Source organism: Astatotilapia calliptera, chromosome 18 (genome assembly GCF_964374335.1).
Source record: "Astatotilapia calliptera chromosome 18, fAstCal68.1, whole genome shotgun sequence".
NCBI classification, from domain to species: domain Eukaryota; kingdom Metazoa; phylum Chordata; class Actinopteri; order Cichliformes; family Cichlidae; genus Astatotilapia; species Astatotilapia calliptera.
In genome coordinates this window covers 18,235,364-18,257,058 of record NC_137439.1, presented here as the reverse complement: position 1 = coordinate 18,257,058, position 21,695 = coordinate 18,235,364, and the positions used below count along the sequence as shown (strand labels likewise).

The following is a 21,695-nucleotide window of genomic DNA, read 5'->3' as shown; positions in this document are numbered from 1 at the left end:
GAAATAAGACGCACCTCCTTATTATCAGGAAGCACTTCCCTCCGTCTGACACCAAAACCCGTGCGGGAGTGACTGCAGACACGCGTCCTGAAACAAAAGGCGGATTGCGATGAATTGGGAAACGACGACATAAACTATCCCACGCTTTTTTCTGTCGGCTGATTCTGTTTGTGTAGGTGAGCTGTAGCACCAGAGCGAAAGAATTGCTTCCTGGGAAAGCCACAGGTAACGCACCTGCCCATGTAGGATGTGGCTAATCACTTTAACCTAACGTGGCCACTTGTAACCAGTGGTAACTACCACTTTCTCTTGCAGTCAGACAATGAACCGTAATGTAATCACATAGGTTAAATAGGCCCTGCATAAAGAAAAAAAAAGGAATTAGTACAAAGTTTGTCTGAGTGATGCTATATATTTTTGATAAACGGCCACATTGCTGTCTCGGTGTTCTTTGTAGCCTATTTATATATTTCTATAATTTAAGGATTGGGTATAATAAAGTAGTCTAAGCGTAAACCATAGATAAAAACCACATATTCTCAGATTTAAAACATCAACAACAGGTAAGATTATGTTCTGTAATGGGAAGGGGGAGGGACTGTAGTGTTGTCCCCGCCTATATTTCCAGCAAACAAAACAACTGTGCGTGCCAGCAATTTGAGCAAACAGTATTACGCGCAATAAGAAGTAGTGCTTCAGGTCTACACAAATATGACCAATTAGTGGGCTGATTTTTAACTGATGACTCGGGACAATTAAGTGAGTGGGAGCAGGTTTTAATTTGCTTTCAAACTGAAAGTAAACGGAGTTCGTTTTCTCCTAGTTAACTGTAGCCTGACTCCAAGAGAGACGGGGAAATCAATAATTTACCTTGTCTAAGACTGAACTGTAGCACATAACAACGTTTATTTAGAAGCTTGGGACGATGACCACAAACTGCTGTCTTATTGTAATTAAAAACTCACGTAGGTTTTCTTCTAAACACTGGCAGCCCCTGATTCCCTGTGTGGTATGTTTATAACTAAGATATAAACTAGTATGTTCAAGTGTACTTAAACCAATGCTCATATGGTACGGATAAAATATTTTTATTTTTTTTCTTCTTAAAGTAGTGAAAATAATCATCGATTTTTTTTTTCACCACCAGATTTGAGGTTATTAAATTGTATAAATGATTTGGCCACCTCCAGCAGCTCAGGTTTGTGTTCCAGATTTTTTTTAGCGCCTTATATCAACCTAACATCACCCCAGAACCCCAGATGGATGATTACTTTGCTTTTAAAATGTTTAATCAAAACATGGACTACAGCTTAGAAACGGTTTTGCAGTAATCACTAGTAAGCATCACCACATTAAATAGCAACCATTTTACTCAGTGAAATTTTGAGCAAATCCCTTTTTTTAAACCTTGAAGACATGTTCATAACTCACTATGATAATTATTATCAGGGCCCACAGTCACAAAATTAAAGACTACATTTACTTGGTCACTTAGTCCCCACCCCCCACCCCAAATATACAAATTCAACATCACAGACATGTTGAATAAATAACTTTCTTTTTCTTGGTTAATTGTCGGGGAGGTTCGATTCATATCTTCATAACCTATATTTATCTGACCATGTGATGGTAGACTCCTTATCTACACCACATGTGCATTTGGCAATGCCTCACCCTCCTGGCCGTTATGTGCTAGTGCATGTGTATTTTTATTTATTTATTTTTGTCTCTCTTTTTTAAAATCTTTTTTAAAACTTTTTAACAGTATTTTTTCTTCGTTTCTCAAATAAGGCATTTACTACTTACTTAGTTTGTTTTTATTATTATTTCAGGTGTGTACAGTTCCTCCTAAACGATTAATAATAAAGCAATTATAATAAATATATTTAGGTAAACTTTGATGTCATGCAAACATCTTTTATATATGACCCATATTGTACATTATACATTTTACCGTGGGTTGGAAGCGTGACCATTTTTTGGAGGGCAATGGAAGGACGATTAAGGGTGCAAATGGGCTGCGGTGTCTTGTAGTCTTTTGTTGCACACTGATGTCCCCTGGCGGCAGACTGGAACAACAGCACTGCTGTTTTCTCATTGTAGTGTATGCAGACCATTTTTAAACCACGCAACATCCAAAGCAAAAATATTTTTATTATTATTATTATTATTTACAGAAAAGTCAGTGCTGGTGAAATATGAACATGTTCATAATGTTTGTGGTGTCACCTGACTGTTACATACAGTCTAAAATTCTCCCAAAATACAGGAAAACATATTTCTCATGGTTAAAGGCCTGTTATTAATTATCATTGTATTGTGCAACATCTAATGAGTGAATTAGAAATCTACTTTATCTTGACCTTTCCTCTTTTGTCTTTTTATGTACTCTACTATGTCTACCAGGTAACAAAAAAATAAATCATTAATCACAGGGTTTATTTTCTGTATCCTATCCAAATGTTCCATTCACACAATGCTTTTGATTGTAATCCAGCATGCTTGTGAGTCAACAGAAACCAGTCAACCCTTGTACCATCACTTCATTGCGGCGGTGCTGTTTGTTATCATTCAAGCTCGCTTATTACTCCCTAGCAACTCATACAGGTGTGTCCAGGATCCGCCCCTTATGATGATATGAGTCAGCTCATGTCTGCATGAACAGGTGTGATGCTGTTCTGGCTGTCGGTGTCTGTATCACAAACCAGCTAGTGACACATGAGCTGCAAAATGTTATCACTGCAGTTTCACAGCACTCAGTATTCCAGAACTAAGTAATCTCACGTAGGCCACATTTAATGTGCTCAAATACTGCAATCCAATAATGTCCTGATCAAAACCATAGGATAACCTTTCACAGAGACAAAAAGAGCCATCATGATAGTGTTTTAGTGCAGTTTGGATTCAAAGTCTAACACAGAGTAAATGTTTGATTTATTCTTTAGGGGTCATCGTCAAAGTAAGTAAAGTAATAAAATCATAGACAATGAGAATGATTGTGGACACTATCACTGCAAAATGATAAACACACATCATGACATTAAAGCATCTTGGTTTTAAAATTCTTTCAAATATTATTGAAGAAATGAAATGACAAAAAAAGGAGGCTCATTATGAAATAGCCTATTTTGGGAACTGACGACTGAGGCATGGTCATTATGCTGTTTCTGGCTAAGGTCATGTCCTCTGTTATAGTGTCAGGAATTTGGGGGAGTTTAATGACCTGCTAAAGGATTGGCCTTTTCAAGGCTAATTATGTTTATTTATTTATTTTTATTCCAAACAAAGCCTTAAAAAAAGTGAGCAGAGTTTCTGTTTTTCTATTGCTGGATTAACAAGCGTGACAATCCCAGATCCCTGACTCATGCACTACAGCATTTTGTTTTTTGTTTTTCTTGTAAGTTATCTTGAGGAAATGTCTCTTTTACAGTATTGTTCTGCACACTGGAAAGTCTGAAGAACCATCTGTGTGGACAAGAGGTTAATGGGTGACACAGTGTCACTTGCCTGCAGTTAAATATACCAGCTGTCAGGGTTCATTTTTCCTGTTTACTCAGCGCATGATGTCAGTATCAGTGTCTGGAAATGATATCAAATGTGTGAGGTTACAGTATTAGCTGGTATCAGGGTAAGTGTGACTAATTAGACATAATGTTGGAACGTATTTGGATGGTTGAGTGAACTTATTCTTATTCAGCTTTTGCATTTGATTTAGTGACCTTCACATCTGTGTACTAGCAAAGTCCATGATGGATTTGAGACCTGGAAACAAACATTAGGTTATATATTTACTATAAGGTGAACTAAAGAGAAAGTCAACAGCCTGCTTACTTTCACCAGCGTCTCTTCCATGTATATCTGAATGAATCATGCAGACGGAAAGAATAAAGGGTGGCTTCTCCACTGCACGATGACAGATGAGTATTACCAAATCTGACTTAATGAACCATGTCTGCAGCAGTTGCAACACCTTGACTTATCTGATGCAACAAAAAGATTCCAGAGGAATTATCCTGCAGGGTAAAATGTCAGAATATCTAATGACAGAGTACAGAAAGTCCACCATCCCAGTTTTCACTTTATTGCTTTTAAAACAAAAGCTGTTACTAGACTGGTTTTAGACAAACTCTACAAGTTCAGTCTTGCAGTGTCTTTTGTTTGGGTATCATGTATCACACACACACACACACACACACACAACCCACCTGAGCTTCGATATAGGGTGTGTCTTTCCAGAGTGGGACTCTGGACTTTCGAGAAACATTTATTATCACATATTCATTTTGTGTTGCTTTGCGTTTATAAATGAAACCATATCTCGGTGAAACATTTGCACTACTGCTGAAAATATTTTGCATAGGCAAGCTATGCCAAGTTTGTCAAGCGCAATCAAAAAGTTTGACGTGGGAAACTAAGCGACTGAAAATGGTATGAAAATTCCAGTTTAGGGCGTTGGCTCCTTAAAGTCACCGGCGTCCATGCCTCCCTCCCCCAACTATCTCCTCCTCCCTGTTATCGCATGTCTGAGGGGAAGGTCGGGGAGTAAGTATGTGTCCGTTGGCTATAGGTTAAAACACCAGAGGGCACACTCAATCAGCAAAGTGAACTATTGTCACTTTCTGCTGAAAAAGATAATTGCACACACTTTACAGGATATTTTGTCCTCGTCAGATCTATCTATATTTACTTTTATCACCTATCAGCAAAATAAGATACAATCACATTCCAAGAAGTGATTGCACCTACAAATCTGCACCAACATCTTTTTTAAAACACAGACACTGTAGGTGTCTACCCCTCCCTACTATGCCTCTTTGTCTTTCTCACACCCTTTCACTCTTCAGAGCTCAGGCACAAGTGTCTTCTTCAGCACTTCTGGAAAACTAAGAACTCACATGAATTTCATTCTGACCTCAAGAATGTTGAACTCAAGATGATAAATGCTTCATGTAACCACAACCTCCATGCACTCCTCTGAGGATTCAGTGAGCTGATTGCATTGCGTCTTAATTACTGTCAGTACTTGCCAGGCTTTCATTTAAATTTATTTTTGGTCTGTATAAAGGGAGGCAAGGAGCAAACAGGAGGACACAAGGAGCTATTAATTGTGGGAAGAAAAATAGTTACAGTTAACCCTCAAGATCAATAAAGTAACAGGGAGGCTTCACAAGCACACACAAAAACATTTCAAGAATTAAATTCATGGAAAATGTGAATTGTATGGAGCGACTCCACACAGGATAAACGGAATAGCAAAATATATAATGTAAGCCTATGTGATTATTGGAGTCAGGTTAGTCCCCCCGCCTCCCCAGCTCTACTGCGTAAAGTTGGACCTCTACTGTACTTTATAATTCTATCAAGTGGTATTACAACATAAAATACGCACTTTCTGCAGAGTGAAAGGACATGCCCAGCACTTATCTTCCTGTGTTCGCTTGTGTTTCGTAAACACACCAAGGTGTGGTTTCTTTAGTCCAAAAGCAGCCAGCTTCCGTCTATTCTCAACACACCATTATCTGCGCAACAGGAGACGGGGCGGGGAGAGGCGCAAGGTCTGTCCGCTGTCCGAAAAGCAGAGAAAAAAGACAACGAAAAAGTTATTATTTTAAAATTTTAAATATAGAGAGCTACCCAAAACAAACTCATAAACAATGAGTCTGTACGGATCCCAGTCAAAACTGCCCATGAGCGGCATGAGCAGAAGTACTTCACGACCGGAGTTGTCGAATTACAGAAACGACGTGTTCGGTGGAAACGGCTTCCAAGGGGAATACCAAGCAGGGGACGGCGGAGTCACCTACACCTTCTCCAGGCACTCCGTGCACGGCGGAGGTGTCGGAGGGCAGAACATGCAAGTTAGCATGGGTGGAGGCGGCGGTGCTATCAGGTAAGTGCCCTGAAATCACCTGTTGCTTTTGAGAGTGGTGGGAAAATTGCCGGTGTATTTGTAATTGTAAAGTGTGAAATGCATACGCATATACGACGGAGAAAAGTAGCCGGGGTCTTGGGTGACGCATTAAAAAAAAGAAAAGAATGGAATTACCTGGGAGAAAGCGAAACTAGTTTATATAGTGTGCAAGGTTTTGTCAGCTGATTACTGGCAAGTTGGGAGCATTTATTTATTTTGATGAAGTAGTTCTTAAATTATATAATTGAACATGTAATCAAGCAGATAACTGGGGGGGGGGGATCACTGGAAGCCCACCTTTGATTAGAACAAGCACACATAAAATGGAAACTGCACAGTTGACGTTGGCCTGCATTAGTGGTTAAAACTAGTCTTTCGTCAGTCACACAGCCTCGATCTCCTTACCTGGGTCGTCATTTTCTCATTTCCCCCAGGAATACGTACCCAAGTAATCCTGACGTGTTGCGCAATTTTCCGAGTCACATTGAAACATCCTCCCACTACTGTAATTCATGGTGATGTCAGCACCAAAAACTGTCGAGCTATTTCGCTTCCAATAATGTGGTGGAATAAAAAGAAAAATACTTTGCGGTGGATGTGGTGGAGTTGAAAGATTACAGCGTCTGTTTTTCCCTTTTGCACTAATCGCTCTTTTTTCTCCATAACTACTGTGGACGGGAATAAAATGCAGACTAGTCATTTTTAAGTCCTTTTTATTTCAAGAAAGTTAGATCTGCGTCTGTTCACTTCAGTTTCCGTGAAAAGCAATTCACAGCATCTGTCTTTGAAACTTTGTGTACTCAAAGCATTAAAAATCCCCAGAACCTAGCATTCATTTTCTTCATTTTTACCTCTTCTGCTTATGTTGTTACGCGAGTCGTTTACAATCATGTTAAACAAATTTTCTCTGTGTACATAAAGAAATAAATACTGCTTCATTGTTTTCTGAATAATAATCCTTTCCCCCCATGTGCAGTGCAAATGCTATTCAGCAAAAAGCCGCATTCTTGCAACAACAGTGTCATGAACAGCTGGAAAGAGCCAACATGATTCTCCGGACTGTAAGTATTTTTGGCATATTACGCGGAACCCAACAGATTTGACTTGTGTTTTTTAACCTTTGTTTTGGGGAAAATATCATATAGAATACTAAAAAAAAAGTCTTCTTAATTTAGGTGTGACAGTAGTTTAACACAATTTTGCAGCATGTAAGATGTCAGTGTGTGTTTTATGTGATTTTATAGGGGGGTTCCATGAAGGATGCTGAGAGGTTTTTACTTCTTGCTGAAGAATCCATCGAGCAGCTGAGGAACTGTAGCCAAACCATGAATCAATTGCGTATACCAAATGGTATTTTCAGAAGGTAAAACAGGATGCAGTATGTTTGTCTTTGCAAAGTGCAGGTGTACACTCGTGTGAGTGAGTCTGTGTACTGTGTTGGTTTGCATTTGCATGCATTAATTCATTACTGTGTAGCAGTATGAGTAATCCTGAATACACTTTTGTATATGTATGTGGGTTTAGAGATTACATGCACTTATAATCAGCTTGTGTATTAGTGTTTATTTTAAAAGATTCAAAGTATTTCTTTCTTTCTTTTGTAAAACTCTGCAGCATCGAACAGTTCCAGCACATGCATGGCACTATTGCTCAGCAGCTTGTGGGCAGTGTGACTATAAGACGAAATAGAGGCAGTGGAAGCTTTGAGGGGGGGAAGTTGTTTAATGATGCTATGGGCTGGATTTCCCAACAAAAGGTGAGCCCCGCATGTTCAGAGACAATAAACACAACAAATATATGCTGCATGGTTAAACTCAGCCATGGGATAGACTCGTGATCTCTGCAGAGTAACCCTGCCTTCCTTTCAGGGATCTTTGTGCCACTTTAAAAAATGCAAAAACTTTAGAAATCAGTTGTCACAATTACAGTTTTTGCACACCAATTCCTTCTTACTAGCATCAGAATCCACGTCTGACGCTTTTAGGGTCATCGTGCGAGTTGAGCTGTTTGTTCTGGCTGAATAATTGTAACTCTTTGTGTATGCATGCCTACGTGGGTGCACTAGTGTGCATCATTTTTTATGCAAAAGGAGGAAGGCAAGGTTGTGCTCTTTTTCTATCAGGCTTTCTGACCACTCGTAACTGAAACCATCTGGACAAAACCTGCCAAAACCTGATCCGTGAGTGAAAGAAGCCGAGAGGGGTGTAGGAGGATTGAAACAAAGCAGGGAAGAGAGTGCCAATGATAGACAGGGAGAGAGAGAAAGAGAGAGGTAGAAATAAATAGAGCAGGAAAAGAGAGGGTGAAAAAGCTGTGGCTGCAAAAAGTAAGGGAGTGTGATATATGACACCCTTCACTGAGTCAGTTGCTATTGGACAGGGCAGTTTAGCCTATCTCTTAACATGCTCGTGGGAAAATGGCCTCCCCAGACCTCTCACCTCACTAGAAACACACCCTATTATTCATTCAGCTTGTCCAGCCTCACCCTTCTGTGTGTCATAATTCATTTACCTGCTGTCAAAACATATTTTCTCTATCAGTCTATGCATTGCTTTTCTTAAATGGCTACAAAGCTAGAGACAGATCACCTAATGTGGCCTTGTGCTGCTAGTTAGGCTTTCAGCTAATGTGCTGACATTCCAGTACATGCCTTTGTTGACCTTTTCCTGTTAGACTTTAAACCATGCTGGTTAATGTCAGACCCTTTGTCTGTAGCGTCAGTTAAGTTTTCATAAAAGAAAAAGGGAGTGGCAAAAGAACGAAAGCCTTAAGAGAGAGGCGAGAGAGAGAGAGAGAGAGAGAACAAGTAAAGAACAGAGACTGACTTGAGTTGGTTTGCTGGCAGAGCTCCTATCAAAGCTAAGTGCTTTCAACAGGGGGGGAATAGTTGGAATAGTTGCTTAACAATGCACTTAATGATTTTATACTGACACCTAGAGGACCTACAGGGTAGGGTAGGTAAATAAGTCAAGACATGAATTTTACCGTATTATTTCATTCATTTTAATACTTAATAAACCTTCATAGGGCCAAGCATTTGGGTATTCCACATAACACTCTATTTTCCAGTTCAGTGTGTAGTTTAGCATGTTAGATAAACTGTTATTCTTCATCTTATAGCGCATGGTTGAGACCGCTCCATGGGGAGATGACTCCGCTGCCATAGAAAAGCAAATCCTAAGTCACAACAGCTTCCACAGCTCCATTCAAAGGAGCTCAGAAGTGGAACGTGCCAGAGATGAACTGGTAAGTTTTTGTCCTCTGCCTGACCCACGCTATGAAGTTTCTCATAAAGCTTGTGTTTTAGCTCAAAGGTTATTCTTTAAAACATAAAAATGCCATGCCATTCTTTGCATTAGGGGTGCATTAATGGTGCAGAAGAAGAAACTCAGGGGAGGGAGCCAATCTGACAGTTAACTGAATAACAGAAAAATAGATGACTAAATGAATACCATAATGCATCCGTCTTGAGTTACTTAATGTTTTGTTATTAAGTGTTGCATTTGTAGCGTAATGTGATATTATTGTATTGTAAGTTACCCCTTGCTTTCTATGCCCACTGTGCATTAAGTATTTTTGTGGGCATTTTCAAAATGGAGCTAAATTAAACATCTCTTTCTTTAGAGTGCAAATGGTGAAAAGTACCACCTCTCCCTACTGGACCAAGAATGGGAAAGCATGATGGTAAAAAAACAACAATAATAACAATACTAATAAAACCTAAATAAATAAATAACCTCTTAGAAACATGTTTTAGTTTGTTGGAGTCTTTAGTTTTCACATCATTATCATTATTACAATTTGAAATTTGCTTTGTTTCAGAAAATGTCCCACAGCCGTCTGAATCAGCTGCGTGAGCTTCAGAACATCATCGAGGAGATCTCCCAGGCCATCATTTGGGTGAACGAGAGAGAGGAGGAAGAACTAATCTTTGACTGGGGAGACAAGAACATTGACTATTACATCCCTAAGAAGCAAGAGAGCTACTCTGTGAGAATCGCCTTTTCTTTTTTCCTTATGTCTTGTGTGTTTTGGTTCTCTGGGCATTATGGAGTCCTTACTTTCTGTTTTGTTTCGGTTTGTGACAGAGGCTGATGAGAGACCTGGAGGTGAAGGAGAAAGATTTAAACAAGCTGAAGGTGAAATCAGACAGCCTTCTGGCCAACAGCCATCCTGCCTCTGATAAGATTGATGTAAGGTGTTCTGGTTTCTTTTTCATTTTAATTTCAAACAGTGCATTATTCTGCAGTTTTGTGCTGAGATGTCCATTTGTGCTCACAGGCCTACATGGACACCTTACAGACCCAGTGGAGCTGGCTTCTGCAGATCACTAAATGCATCCATGTTCATTTGAAAGAGAATTCTGCCTACAGCCAAGTAAAAGCTCATATCTACCTCTGGTTTGATTAAAAAAAAGTATATAGCCTTGTATGTTTTTATGTAACCAATAACAAACCTTTATTCCTCAGTTTTTCAAGGAGGCCAATGAGACCTATATGAAGCTACAGAAGCAGCACGAGACAATTCGAAGCAAATTCACTTGTGACAAGAACACACCCCTGGACAAACTCACCGAACTCCTGAAAAACCTGGAGGTATATTTTTGTAGTGCTTGGTTACAATACCACGGGAAAAACCTAAATGTTATTCCTGTACATGCTAAACTCAAACTTTTCCTCTTAAGTGACATGGAAATCATTAAGGCCAGTTTTTTAAAGACTACATGAAAGTATCTAACTTTTATAGCTCAGTTAAGAACTTCAATTTGCTCTCACACAGACAGAGAAAGCACGCATCATGGAGAATAAGAGGCAGGTCCAAAGTCTGGTCAGCAAGTCCAAGTCTATTGTCAGGCTGAAGCCTCGCAACCCCGAGGAAAAGAGCAGCGGCCCGATCATGGTCCAGGCCTTATGTGACTTTAAACAAGACCAGGTAAGATGCATTTTTACACCCACGCACATATGAATAGAATAGAAGAGTTAAATCTTGCAGGTATAATTCAGTATGATCTGCGTGTTTCAGAAAGGTATTATGAAAGGAAATGAGGGCATCCTGAAGGACAACTCACAGCGCAGCAAGTGGCTTGTGACGGGGCCAGGAGGTCTCGACATGATGATTCCCTCGGTGTGCCTGCTCATCCCCCCGCCAAACCCTCTCAGCATCGGAATCGCCACCAAGTAAGAAACATTCAGTCACGTATTGATTTAGCCTGCTGAAGCTCATCTTATTCTTCTGTTCTATAGAATGTGATGCTTTGCTTCATATACAGTACTGGATGCATTGTGGGGCATTTTTTTTCTGCAGTTTTGCTTTATCCAGTTCTTCCTTGTGGTGACTTTGTCATAATTCTTTCTACATTTGCAGTTTCTTTTAAAAAGTGACTGTTTGCTTGTGCCGTTCCCCAGAAATGAGCAGTATTATGAAGCCATCATGAGCATCTGGAATCAACTCTTCATCAACATCAAGAGTCTCATTTCCTGGCAGTATTGCCTGAAAGACATCGATTACATCAACTCTCTCACCATCACCATGGTAAGATCACAAAAAACATTAAAATGAAATGTTGCATTCATAATAAGCAAAGTTTCTGTTTGCTCCTGTTTCCATTGTTTCATCGTGCCTGGTGCTGTGTCTAACCCTTCTCAATTGTCCTGCAGCTGTCAAAGATGCGTCCTGAGGAGTACCGCAACGTCATCAAAGGACTGGAGACTCATTACCAGGAGTTCATGCGTACCAGTCAAGGTTCTGAAATGTTTGGGGAAGAAGAAAAGAAATTAATCCAGGGCAACTTTGACAAGGCCCAGGCCCACTATGATACACTGGTCATCCAGCTGCCTGCGTACAGTGAGTTTAAATTCTCTTTGCCCTATTCCTACGAGTGTAACGGTTTGTTACTTTGGATTGTTATGACCTTTTTCTTCTCGTTACAATTGCCTGCTTTACCATGCTAGCAAAGCTGGCTTTGAGCAGCAGATTTAACTATGAATAAAAATTACTTTTATTCATTTATATTAATCTTAATCAGTATTTTGTAATCAGTTTATATTCTGGAGTTTAGCAGTTGTATTAGTCATTATGAGCCATTGTTAAAAGTGTAAAACAAAAATCCAAAACCAAAGACCAGGGTGTATGCTTCACACATGAATGTTGTATAAGGGCAAACCAGCACAATTCTTTGAAGTTGATTTTTTAAGAAAATAGTGCTTTTATGTCAATAAATTCATCTTTGTCATTCAATAAAGGGGAGAAAGAGACAGAATCCCAAAAAGTGGAAAAGGTCAAGGTGACCAAAATCTCTACCCCAAAACCCAATAACCAGACTGCACCACCGAGCTCCTCCTTAAGTCTCACACTGCTCACTAGTCTGCATGAGCTTCGACGCAGGCTGGAGTTGGCTGAATCCGGTCTTACCAGTCATCTCCACATTCCTCTGGGGGATAACAGTGTGTATGAGTGCTCAGTGCATATTCAGAAGCTCCAGGTAATTTATTCTTATAAAGTATAAATAAAATGTACAAAATATAGATAATACTCACATTGTATTACATAAGATAATTTGCAGTCTATTAGCAATGATAGCATCATGAAACCCTCATTTTGAAAGGGAAAAAAAAAGAAATTTCAAGATTTGATTTAACTGAATATCAGATAATATTAATTTCTAGACTATGAACCAAGACCTGGACTCAATTTACGATGAGTACTTGCGCCTCCGAGAGATGATTACAAAGCAGCTGGAAGGGATTCCTGCGGACTCGGAGCAAGCCAAGTTCCTTCGCGCTGAATTAGATGTAATCAGTCAAAAACTTGCAGGCCTGCAGGACCTCCAGTCAACCTACCTTCAGAGGTACGTTATATCCATTCTGTCATGATTGAGTAAATGCTGTTTTTAAAAAAAAAAAAAAAAAAAAAAAGTGATAAAGTGTAGGAACAGAAGTTGTAGTTGTTCTCACAAGTTCAATATCCTTAACATTATTTTTTAATGTCTTGACTACATTTTTGCAACAGACTATCAGCACTTAAGGCCTTGCTTCAGAGCCTTATCCAGGTCGAGGATATCATTAAAGTTCACGAGGCCCGACTGACCGAGAAGGAGACCAGCTCTCTGGATCCTCGGGAGCTGGAAAACCAGCGCCTCACACTAAAGGTTTGATGCACATTTTATATTTTCACAAGTGTTGTCTCTTGCTTTGCTGGAATGTAATCCTTCTCTGAGCTCCCATCTGTATCTTAGAATTGTATCATCTAGGCGGGCAAGAACAAAAAATACATGAGTAAATAAATAATATCAGCCTATATTCCAGTATCAGTATGTCTGCGGTAGAGTAATATAGGCTACTAATATGGCTTGAATGATGTAAAAATAGTGTATTATTAATAAGCTTTTCAGCTTTCTTTGAAAGCAAGTTGCTCTGAAGGTTATAATTCAGAGCCAGTATTAAATGGCTCATCAGGCTATAAAATGTGTTATAACAATGTTATAATTCTGGTCATTTTTCTGCATGACGAGTTGCTGCCATTTCTTTATGACACATTTTAAATGGCACACTTAAAATTTTTATAGGAGTGTTTTGACATTGCAGCTGCTTTTTTGCATGTAGGGATCGAAATCTACAATCATTTTGCTTGGCTCCTTTTTACTAGCAGTGATCAAATAATAACCAGTTCATTTTGGTGATAAAAACCTGAGATTTTACTTTGACTCAACACTATTAAGAGTTTAGTCTTTTGATACCTTTTTTGTGTGTATGAAATAACCAGATGCCAATGTCTGCTTTTGTCTCAAGTTAAGTTTTTTTTTTTTTTTTTTTTTTTAATATATCAAAATCATGACATACATTGTCCAAGTGTGCAGCACCAGTTTTAAAAATGTAATGTGGTTTAGATAAATGGTTCTAAGTATTCTTTTTTTGCGTCTGTTATTCTGTATTGTAGCAAATGAAGAGTGATTTGGAACAGAAAAGAGACCTGCTGACATCTATGGAGTCTGAGCTTTCTACAGCAGTGCACTTGAATGGTCAAATTTCTGACTCCTTCCACAAATGCGACATAGATTTATCCAAATACTCAGTTTTGGTGCGTCAGTTGACTGACCGCTGGCGCCGCATCCAATCACAGATAGATAGCAGGTATGGTAGAATTATTCGTCCATGTTCATATTGGTCCAATACTTATTTTTCTGTGTTGCCCATTCATCATTGCTGGTAACAACACTAAAAATATTCTTTCATTCCTTCCACTTCCTTTTCCTTCAGAGTGTGGGACCTGGAGAAGCAGGGGAATCAGTTAAAGCATTATCAGCAGGGCAGCACTTCCCTGGAACAGTGGATAGACAATGCCAGGAAGCGCCAGGACACCCTTCAGACCATTAAGATCAGTGACATCCAGACCCTAATGGACCACCTTAATCAGCAGAAGGTATGTCTTTCTCTGTTTACATCATGTTTATTGTTTTGTATTGTTTTGAACTGGCCTGGTCTGATTTTGACTTGGAAATATCTACTATTTACTGCTATGTGTTTCATGGATTTTGTATTATTCAGCAACAACTCTGTTTGTTTTGTTTTGTTTTAATGTATAGGCACTTCACAGTGAAATCAAAGGAAAGAAAGAGAAAGTAGAGGATGTACAGAAAAATGCAGACACATGTGCAGCCTCTATAAAGGTCGGTAGTTGAATTTAAAATGCAGTTATACATCTAAAAGTGTGCTAGACTAGACAGCAAAATGAAAGTTTATGTTGCGTTGTATGTTTTCAGGACTATGAGCTGCAGCTGGCTTCTTACAGTTCAGGCCTGGAAACTCTTCTTAATGTTCCCATCAAGAGAACTATGCTGCAGTCCCCTGCTTCTGCTGTCAGACAAGAGGTATGGACGTTGGCCTTCAAACACTTTGCTCTAATCACCTTTTCATATGCATATTTATTAATATTCTAACTTTATGTTTATTGTGAGCATTGCCATTGTTAGTATTGTACATTTGGAAAACAAGTTAGCCGTTGTATATTTTTGGAGTTATTGGTTAATTGCCATTTGTTTGTTGAATTGAACAGTGGATACTTTCTTTATAGGTTTATATAATATAATTAAAGTTACTCCCTTATTTCTTTGTGTCCTTTAAACATGTAATCATTACCAAATTACTCATCATCTGTTCATTTTGTCTCATCAGGCAGGTGACCTACAGACTCATTATATAGAGCTACTTACCCGCTCTAGTGACTACTACAAGTTCTTAGGGGAGTTGCTGAAGAACATGGAAGAGCTGAAGGTGGTTACTGAATTTGCATATTGTTGTTTAAAAACTAGTATTTCTGTTAATTAATGATATTTTAATAATAAATTCTAATATTAGAAAAGAATGAATGATAAATTTAAAAAGAGGTTTATGTGAGAGTATGACAGGATGTAACTGATGTGCTTTCTGTTTTCGCCCTTTCTTTCCTCAGATAAGGAACACCAAGATTGAGATGCTTGAGGAGGAACTGAGGCGTCTGAAGGAGGACCTCAATGATCGTAACCAGAAAAACAAGTCTCTGGAGGATGCTATGGCCCAGTATAAGATGGAGCTTAGTCAGTTACAAGATCAAGTCATTTGTACTGAGGAAGTGAAGAGAACCTCAGTAATACAGGTTAATGCTGCCAAGGAGAGCCTGGACAGCACACAGAGCAAGCTTCATGAGCTTAATGATGAGCTGACGCGTATTAAATACCAACTTGATGAAGAAAAACGGAAAAGGAGGCTGGCAGAGGAGCGCTACAACAGCCAACAAGAGGAGTATGAAGGGGCTGTTCGCCGCAGACAGAAAGAACTGGAAGAACTCAGCTGGACTAAGATTGACTTAGAAAAGGCAGTGAAAGACAAGGAACGTGAAGTTGAGAGGATGAAGATGCAGCTGGAGGAGGAGGCAGCACGTCGACGAAATGCTGAATCTGAAATGTCAAAGGTAAGAACACAGTGCACCCAGGAGATTAATCAACTTAAGCAGACATACGAGACAGAGATCCACGTTACCAAGACCACAATCCTGAAAGCCTCACAGCAGAAAGAAGAAGACGCAACAGAGCTGAGGCTGCAACTTGAAAGACTCGCTGCTGAGAAGAGAGATGTAGAGGAGGAGCTGAGGAGACTGAGGCAGGCGATTGCTATTACAGAGGAGCAGAAAAGCAGGGCAGAACAGGAGGTCAACCAGCAGAGGGCCTCAGTGGCACAAGAGACTAGGGTGCGCAGTGAGCTGGAGGTGCAGCTGATAACACTCAAGCAGCAGAGAGAAGAGAATGAGCTCAAGTTGAAGGAATCCACCAGAAACAATCAGGAAAAGTCCCGGGAAATCAGCGTCCTAACATTTAACCTGGAGGAAGAAGGGAAGAAGCGGAGAGCTCTGGAGTTGGAAATAAATCACCTGAAACAAGCTGAGGCAGAGCTGAAGACAAAGAACACTTCATATCAGGAGACAATTAACAAACTGAAAGTGTCTGAGCAGGAGATCCGTATCACTCGAGTGGAGCTGGAAAAGCAGGCCAGTGAGAAAACTAAGGCTGAGCAGAATTATGCCAGGCTGCAGAGCCGTGTCAGGGAACTTCAAAGCTCTCTGGATGGGAAAGAAGCTGAGCTGGCAAAGCAGAAGCAGGCAACTCAGGAGGAGTTCACTCGTAGAAAGCGAATGGAGGCTGAGTTGGAGAGGATGACACATACTTGCAGAGAGCATACCACCACAATTAGCTCGCTAAAATCAATTCAGATAGAGGCTTCCACCTCTGGGAGAAAGTATGAGCAGGATCTCAAGGCTCTTCAGGAGGCTCTGGATAAGAGTCTGAGGGATCACAAAGCTACAAAGGAGGAACTGGCAAGTGTAACAGCTGAGCTGAAGATACAGAAACAGAAGCTCCAGCAGGAATTGACCCGTATTCAAGAACTAAACCTGCGTAATGAAAGCCTTTATAAGACTATTGAGGAGAAGAGCCGCCAACTTAATGAGTATACCACAGAGATTGAGAAGCTAAAGACTCTGACACAGAACCTCACAAAGGAGAGACTGAAATTGGAGGAGGAGCTGAGAACCGTTAGACAAGAGAAAAATGAGATGAAGCTCAGCAAAGATGCTATTGATGGAGAAAGTGCTACTCAGATTTCAGCCTTGCATGTCCAACTCCAGAGTAGCATCAAGAGGACGTCAGAGCTCCAGGGTCTCATCAATGACCTAACCAACGAGAGAGAAAAGCTTAAATCGGAAATAAACAAATTCCAAAAGCAGTCAATTGAGGTATTTTTGATTGTACTGACGGATCATTACCAATCATCACATCTAATGATAATAAGCGCTCCTTGCATGACTTGGTATACATGCAATAAAAGTGAGCCTGATATCAGAGTAGCCGTCTATAATTTGTGATTTGCCTCTTTTAGCTTAGCATTTTTGCATGTTTTTACTTACTTACAAAATAGCTATGCATTTCATTTACCCATTCACTTATGGCACTTATGAACTTCATTCTTACCATTAAACAGTTTAACACTAACATGCTGGTATGCACAAATATGTACGTTAGTTCAGACAGGTCTAACAAATGAAGGACATGTAATTTAATCTAAATTGTTTGTATTCTATATGTGGGAAAATGTCTTGCATACATGACAATATACTTTCTTATCTCTTCACAGACTTCGCTTGTGGTGCAAGAATCCCAAAGCAAATACAGTGAGCTGCTGCTGGAGAAGGATAGTTTTCTGTCCAGGATTAAACTGTTGGAGCAGGACAAGACTCGTCAGCTGCGGTTAGAAGAGGAGCTCAATCGCATCAAAGTCACACTAGAGTCCGAGCGTCGAAACAAACAACAGCTGCAGGAAGAGAAAAATTCAATTTTCAAGGAGCTAAGCACTATAAAGAGCCAGTATGAGCTGAAAAGTTCTCAGATTAGGCAGTGCGAGTCAGACAGAGATAGAGCCGATCGAGAGAGGCTTTCCCTCAAGAGCGAGATCGAGAGGCTCATGAGGGAGCTAACGAGTATTGAAGAAAGGTACAAGAGCCGTCTGTTGAGCTCAGAGAAAGAGGCAAAAGAGCTGGCTCTCAAGAAGGAGTCCCTGGAAAGAGAAATACGCAGACTGCAGCAGAGACCCAACACTCTGAATATGCAGACCCAGACAGATGATAAGGTCCAAACCATTGATCCTTCAAAGCTTCTGTTTGACAGCGTGCGCCGCAAAGTTACAGCCCATCAGCTTTGCGACTGTGGTATCATTAGTAAAGCTACTCTAGATGAACTCCTAAAGGGAAGACGGACAGTGAGCGAGGTAGCTGCAGACATCCAGGTTAACCTTAAGGGCAGTGGCATCATTGCTGGTATGACATCTACTTCTCAAAGGAAAATCCCGTTCACTGAAGCCAAAAACAAGAATATGCTCAGCCCAGAGAGTGCCCTTAAGCTTCTGGAAGCTCAGGCAGCAACAGGCTACATAGTGGATCCTGCATTTAATGAGAAGATGCCTGTGGATACCGCCTGTTCAAGAGGGATTGTAGACACGGAAGACAGAGATACCTTGTTGAAAGCTGAAGCTGCTAGCACAGGTTTCAAAGATCCATACTCTGGCAAAGTGTTATCTGTGGGTCAGGCTTGCAAACAAGGCCACATAGACAAAGAGACAACCATCCGCTTGCTCCAGGCTCAAGAGTCTGTTGGGGGTATACTGGATCCTGTTTTGGGTGTCTTCCTACCAAAAGATCTGGCCTTGGACCGCAATCTTATTGACGAGGACCTCTACAGGGCTCTGACTAAAAAACCAACCTGCTATCTGGATCCAACAACTGGACAGAAGACAACTTACAATGACCTTCGGATGAAGTGTACAGTGGAACCTGTTTCTGGCTTGCTTCTGATCTCTGGTCCAGAAAAACCCTTGACAGTGAAAGGTCTCCGTGGTGAAGTCTCTGTCTCGGAACTCATCGAATCTGAACTTCTGGATGAAACTGACTTGCAGAAGCTCAGTCAGGGCAAACTCACTAGCAGAGATATTGAAGACAAGCTAAAGACCTATCTCCATGGCTCTACCTGTATTGCCGGGATCTATGATGAAGCCAATGACAGAATACTACCTTTTTATCAGGCAATGAAGGAGGGTCTGCTTATGAGAGGCACCACGTTGGAGCTTCTTGAGGCCCAGGCTGCTTCTGGCTTCATAGTTGATCCAGTCAACAATGTTTTCTTGACAGTGGAAGACGCCAGCAAGAGGGGTCTGATAGGGAAGGAGTTTAAGAACAAGCTGTTGTCTGCAGAGAAGGCAGTAATAGGATACAGAGACCCAAACACAGGAAAAACTATATCCCTCTTCCAAGCTATTGAGAAAGATCTTATTGAGAAGGGTCATGGAATCCGACTGCTCGAGGCTCAGATTGCCAGTGGTGGGATTATTGACCCCAAAGAGAGCCATCGTATTGATGTTGCTGTTGCCTATAAGAGAGGATACTTTGATGAGGAGATGAATGAAATCTTATCTTATGAAGGGGATGACACAAAAGGATTCTTTGATCCTAATACCAAGGAAAATCTGACATATCTTCAGCTGAAGGAAAGGTGCATCAAAGATGAAAAAACAGGTCTATTACTGCTGCCACTAAGAGACAAGAGAAAGCCCCAGAAGACGCAGGAAAGCCGCACAAATGTCCTACGCAAGAGGCGGGTTGTAATCGTTGATCCAGACACTGGGCTTGAAATGTCAGTGAGAGAGGCCTACCACCGTGAGCTGATTGACTACGATACTTTCCTGGACTTGTCAGAGCAGGAGTGTGAGTGGGAGGAAATAACTATAACAGGGTCAGATGGCTCTGCACGCTTGGTTATAGTAGATAGAAAAACTGGAATCCAACATGATATTCAAGACTGCCTAGAGCGTGGTGTCATTAACCAGAGCACTTTGGATAAGTATCGTGCTGGAACAATGACCTTGACCCAATTTGCTGACGAAATTGCCAGCAGAAGCAGCAGCCTTGAAATGACCATTGCAGCCAGCAATGTTGATGACATGATCACCTGCAGCAGCCCCACCCACACAACACCATCTTCTCCTACTGTCCGTAAACGCTTCAACAGTATATCTATTACAGTCTCTCCCCCTGAGATGTTTGATGACCACAGCCCTGTGGGGGCTATATTTGACACAGAGACCTTGGAGAAAATAACTGTTAGTGAAGCGCTTAGAAGAGGCATAGTTGACACTCTTACAGCACAGAGGTTGCTGGAGGCCCAGGCATGCACAGGTGGTATCATCAACCCTGCTACTGGTGAGAGACTGTCACTGCAAGATGCTGTCCATCAGAGCATCATTGATGAAAGCATGGCCAGTAAACTGAAACCTGCCCAGAAAGCTTATGTTGGCTTTGAGGATGTGAAGACTAAAAGAAGGATGTCTGCGGCAGAAGCAGTCAAGGAGACATGGCTGCCTTATGAGGCTGGCCAGAGATTTTTGGAGTTTCAGTACCTGACAGGGGGCCTGATTGAACCTGGCACTGGACGTCGCGTCAGTATTGAAGAGGCTATCCGCAGAAAATGGCTAGATGGTCAGGGGGCCCGGAAGCTTCAAGACACTCGGAACCACCAGAAGAACCTGACCTGTCCCAAGACTAAACTGAAAATATCCTACAAAGAAGCCATGGACAGCTGCATGGTGGAGGAAAGCAATGGCATGAAGATGCTGCAAGCCTCATCTGTGTCTACCAAGGGAATCAGCAGCCCTTACAATGTCTCTAACCCAGGATCTCGCTCTGGCTCAAGGGCTGGGTCTCGTACCGGCTCGAGGAGTGGATCACGTAGAGGCAGTGTGGATTACACCTCTACTATGACCTTTACATCCAGCAGCAGTACCATTTATAGTTCTAACACACACTTTTAATTCACTCCACAGAATGATAATAATTAATCACATAAGAGTAGCATGTCTTTTGCAGTTTGCTTGTTTGCTTTTTTTTTTTTTATAACCATTTTTAAAAAAAAAACAAAACAAAAAAGAAGTATTGTACTTAAAAGATTGGGGAGGTGTTTTGTTTTTGTTTGTTTTTTTATTTTTTTTAGACCTTTTTTGTTTGCAGGTTGTAATGATAAGTTTCAATATTAGATGCTGAGTGCTATTTACACCTTTATCACAATAGATTTTTAGTAGATATAACCTTATTTCAGTTCATTTTACTACATGATGACTTTTTATAACAATATATAATAAATGCCTGTTGATTTCATCTTTAACGTGACCTCTGAATAAATTTCGCTTTTGTTGTGTTGTGTGAACATGACAGGTTAATTCATGCATTATTGAAAGAACATTTGTTGTTGTTGTTAATTGGAAATCCTGAGGCTTAGCAATATATGTTTTACATTGCAATACAACATATTTTACATTGTAACTGTAGAAAATTGTTGCTACTAAAATGCTGTTGCCCGCTATCAAAATAAAGTTGTTACAGAATTTTACATGCCTTTTTGTCCTGGTTCATTTAAATTAGCTGTTGCGTGTATGAGGAGAAGATAGCTAGACAGCATTGTTTATAAGGATGACTCTGATTGTAATGCTAAAGTTGTTCTGGGATCCCTGTTTAAATGCAACTCACTATATTACCCTTGATCTTACACAGATTGAGAGTGAAGTTTCACTCTTCAGTTGATTGATGGTGGCTTGAAATATCTGTTAATAAACTACATAAATAAATAAAAACATTGCATAAGATATCATGAAAGATCCATGATTTACCTTCTGAAGGAGGTTGATTTGGATCACTGGAGATCCTCATATGTGTAATT

The 21,695-nt window shown here is 40.4% G+C and overlaps 1 protein-coding gene across 2 annotated transcripts; it reads left to right on the top strand.

Moving 5' to 3' along the window:
* Nucleotides 1-5,506: 5,506 nt before the first annotated feature.
* On the top strand, nt 5,507-21,368 carry dspa (desmoplakin a). Of its 2 annotated transcripts, none has more exons than XM_026148871.2 (24): nt 5,507-5,890; nt 6,888-6,972; nt 7,156-7,274; nt 7,526-7,667; nt 9,032-9,157; nt 9,536-9,595; nt 9,734-9,901; nt 10,000-10,104; nt 10,193-10,288; nt 10,381-10,506; nt 10,691-10,843; nt 10,934-11,088; nt 11,317-11,443; nt 11,569-11,755; nt 12,154-12,392; nt 12,577-12,758; nt 12,920-13,058; nt 13,847-14,040; nt 14,167-14,329; nt 14,493-14,576; nt 14,670-14,777; nt 15,082-15,180; nt 15,359-15,856; nt 17,572-21,368. In XM_026148871.2, the coding sequence occupies exons 1-24, from the start codon at nt 5,655-5,657 to the stop codon at nt 20,791-20,793; spliced, it is 6,813 nt and encodes a 2,270-aa protein (XP_026004656.1). In that variant the 5' UTR covers nt 5,507-5,654; the 3' UTR covers nt 20,794-21,368. The 2 variants fall into 2 exon arrangements, with proteins under 2 accessions (XP_026004656.1, XP_026004655.1); XM_026148870.2 differs by having other exon boundaries at nt 15,359-17,173.
* The last annotated feature ends 327 nt before the right edge of the window (nt 21,369-21,695 follow it).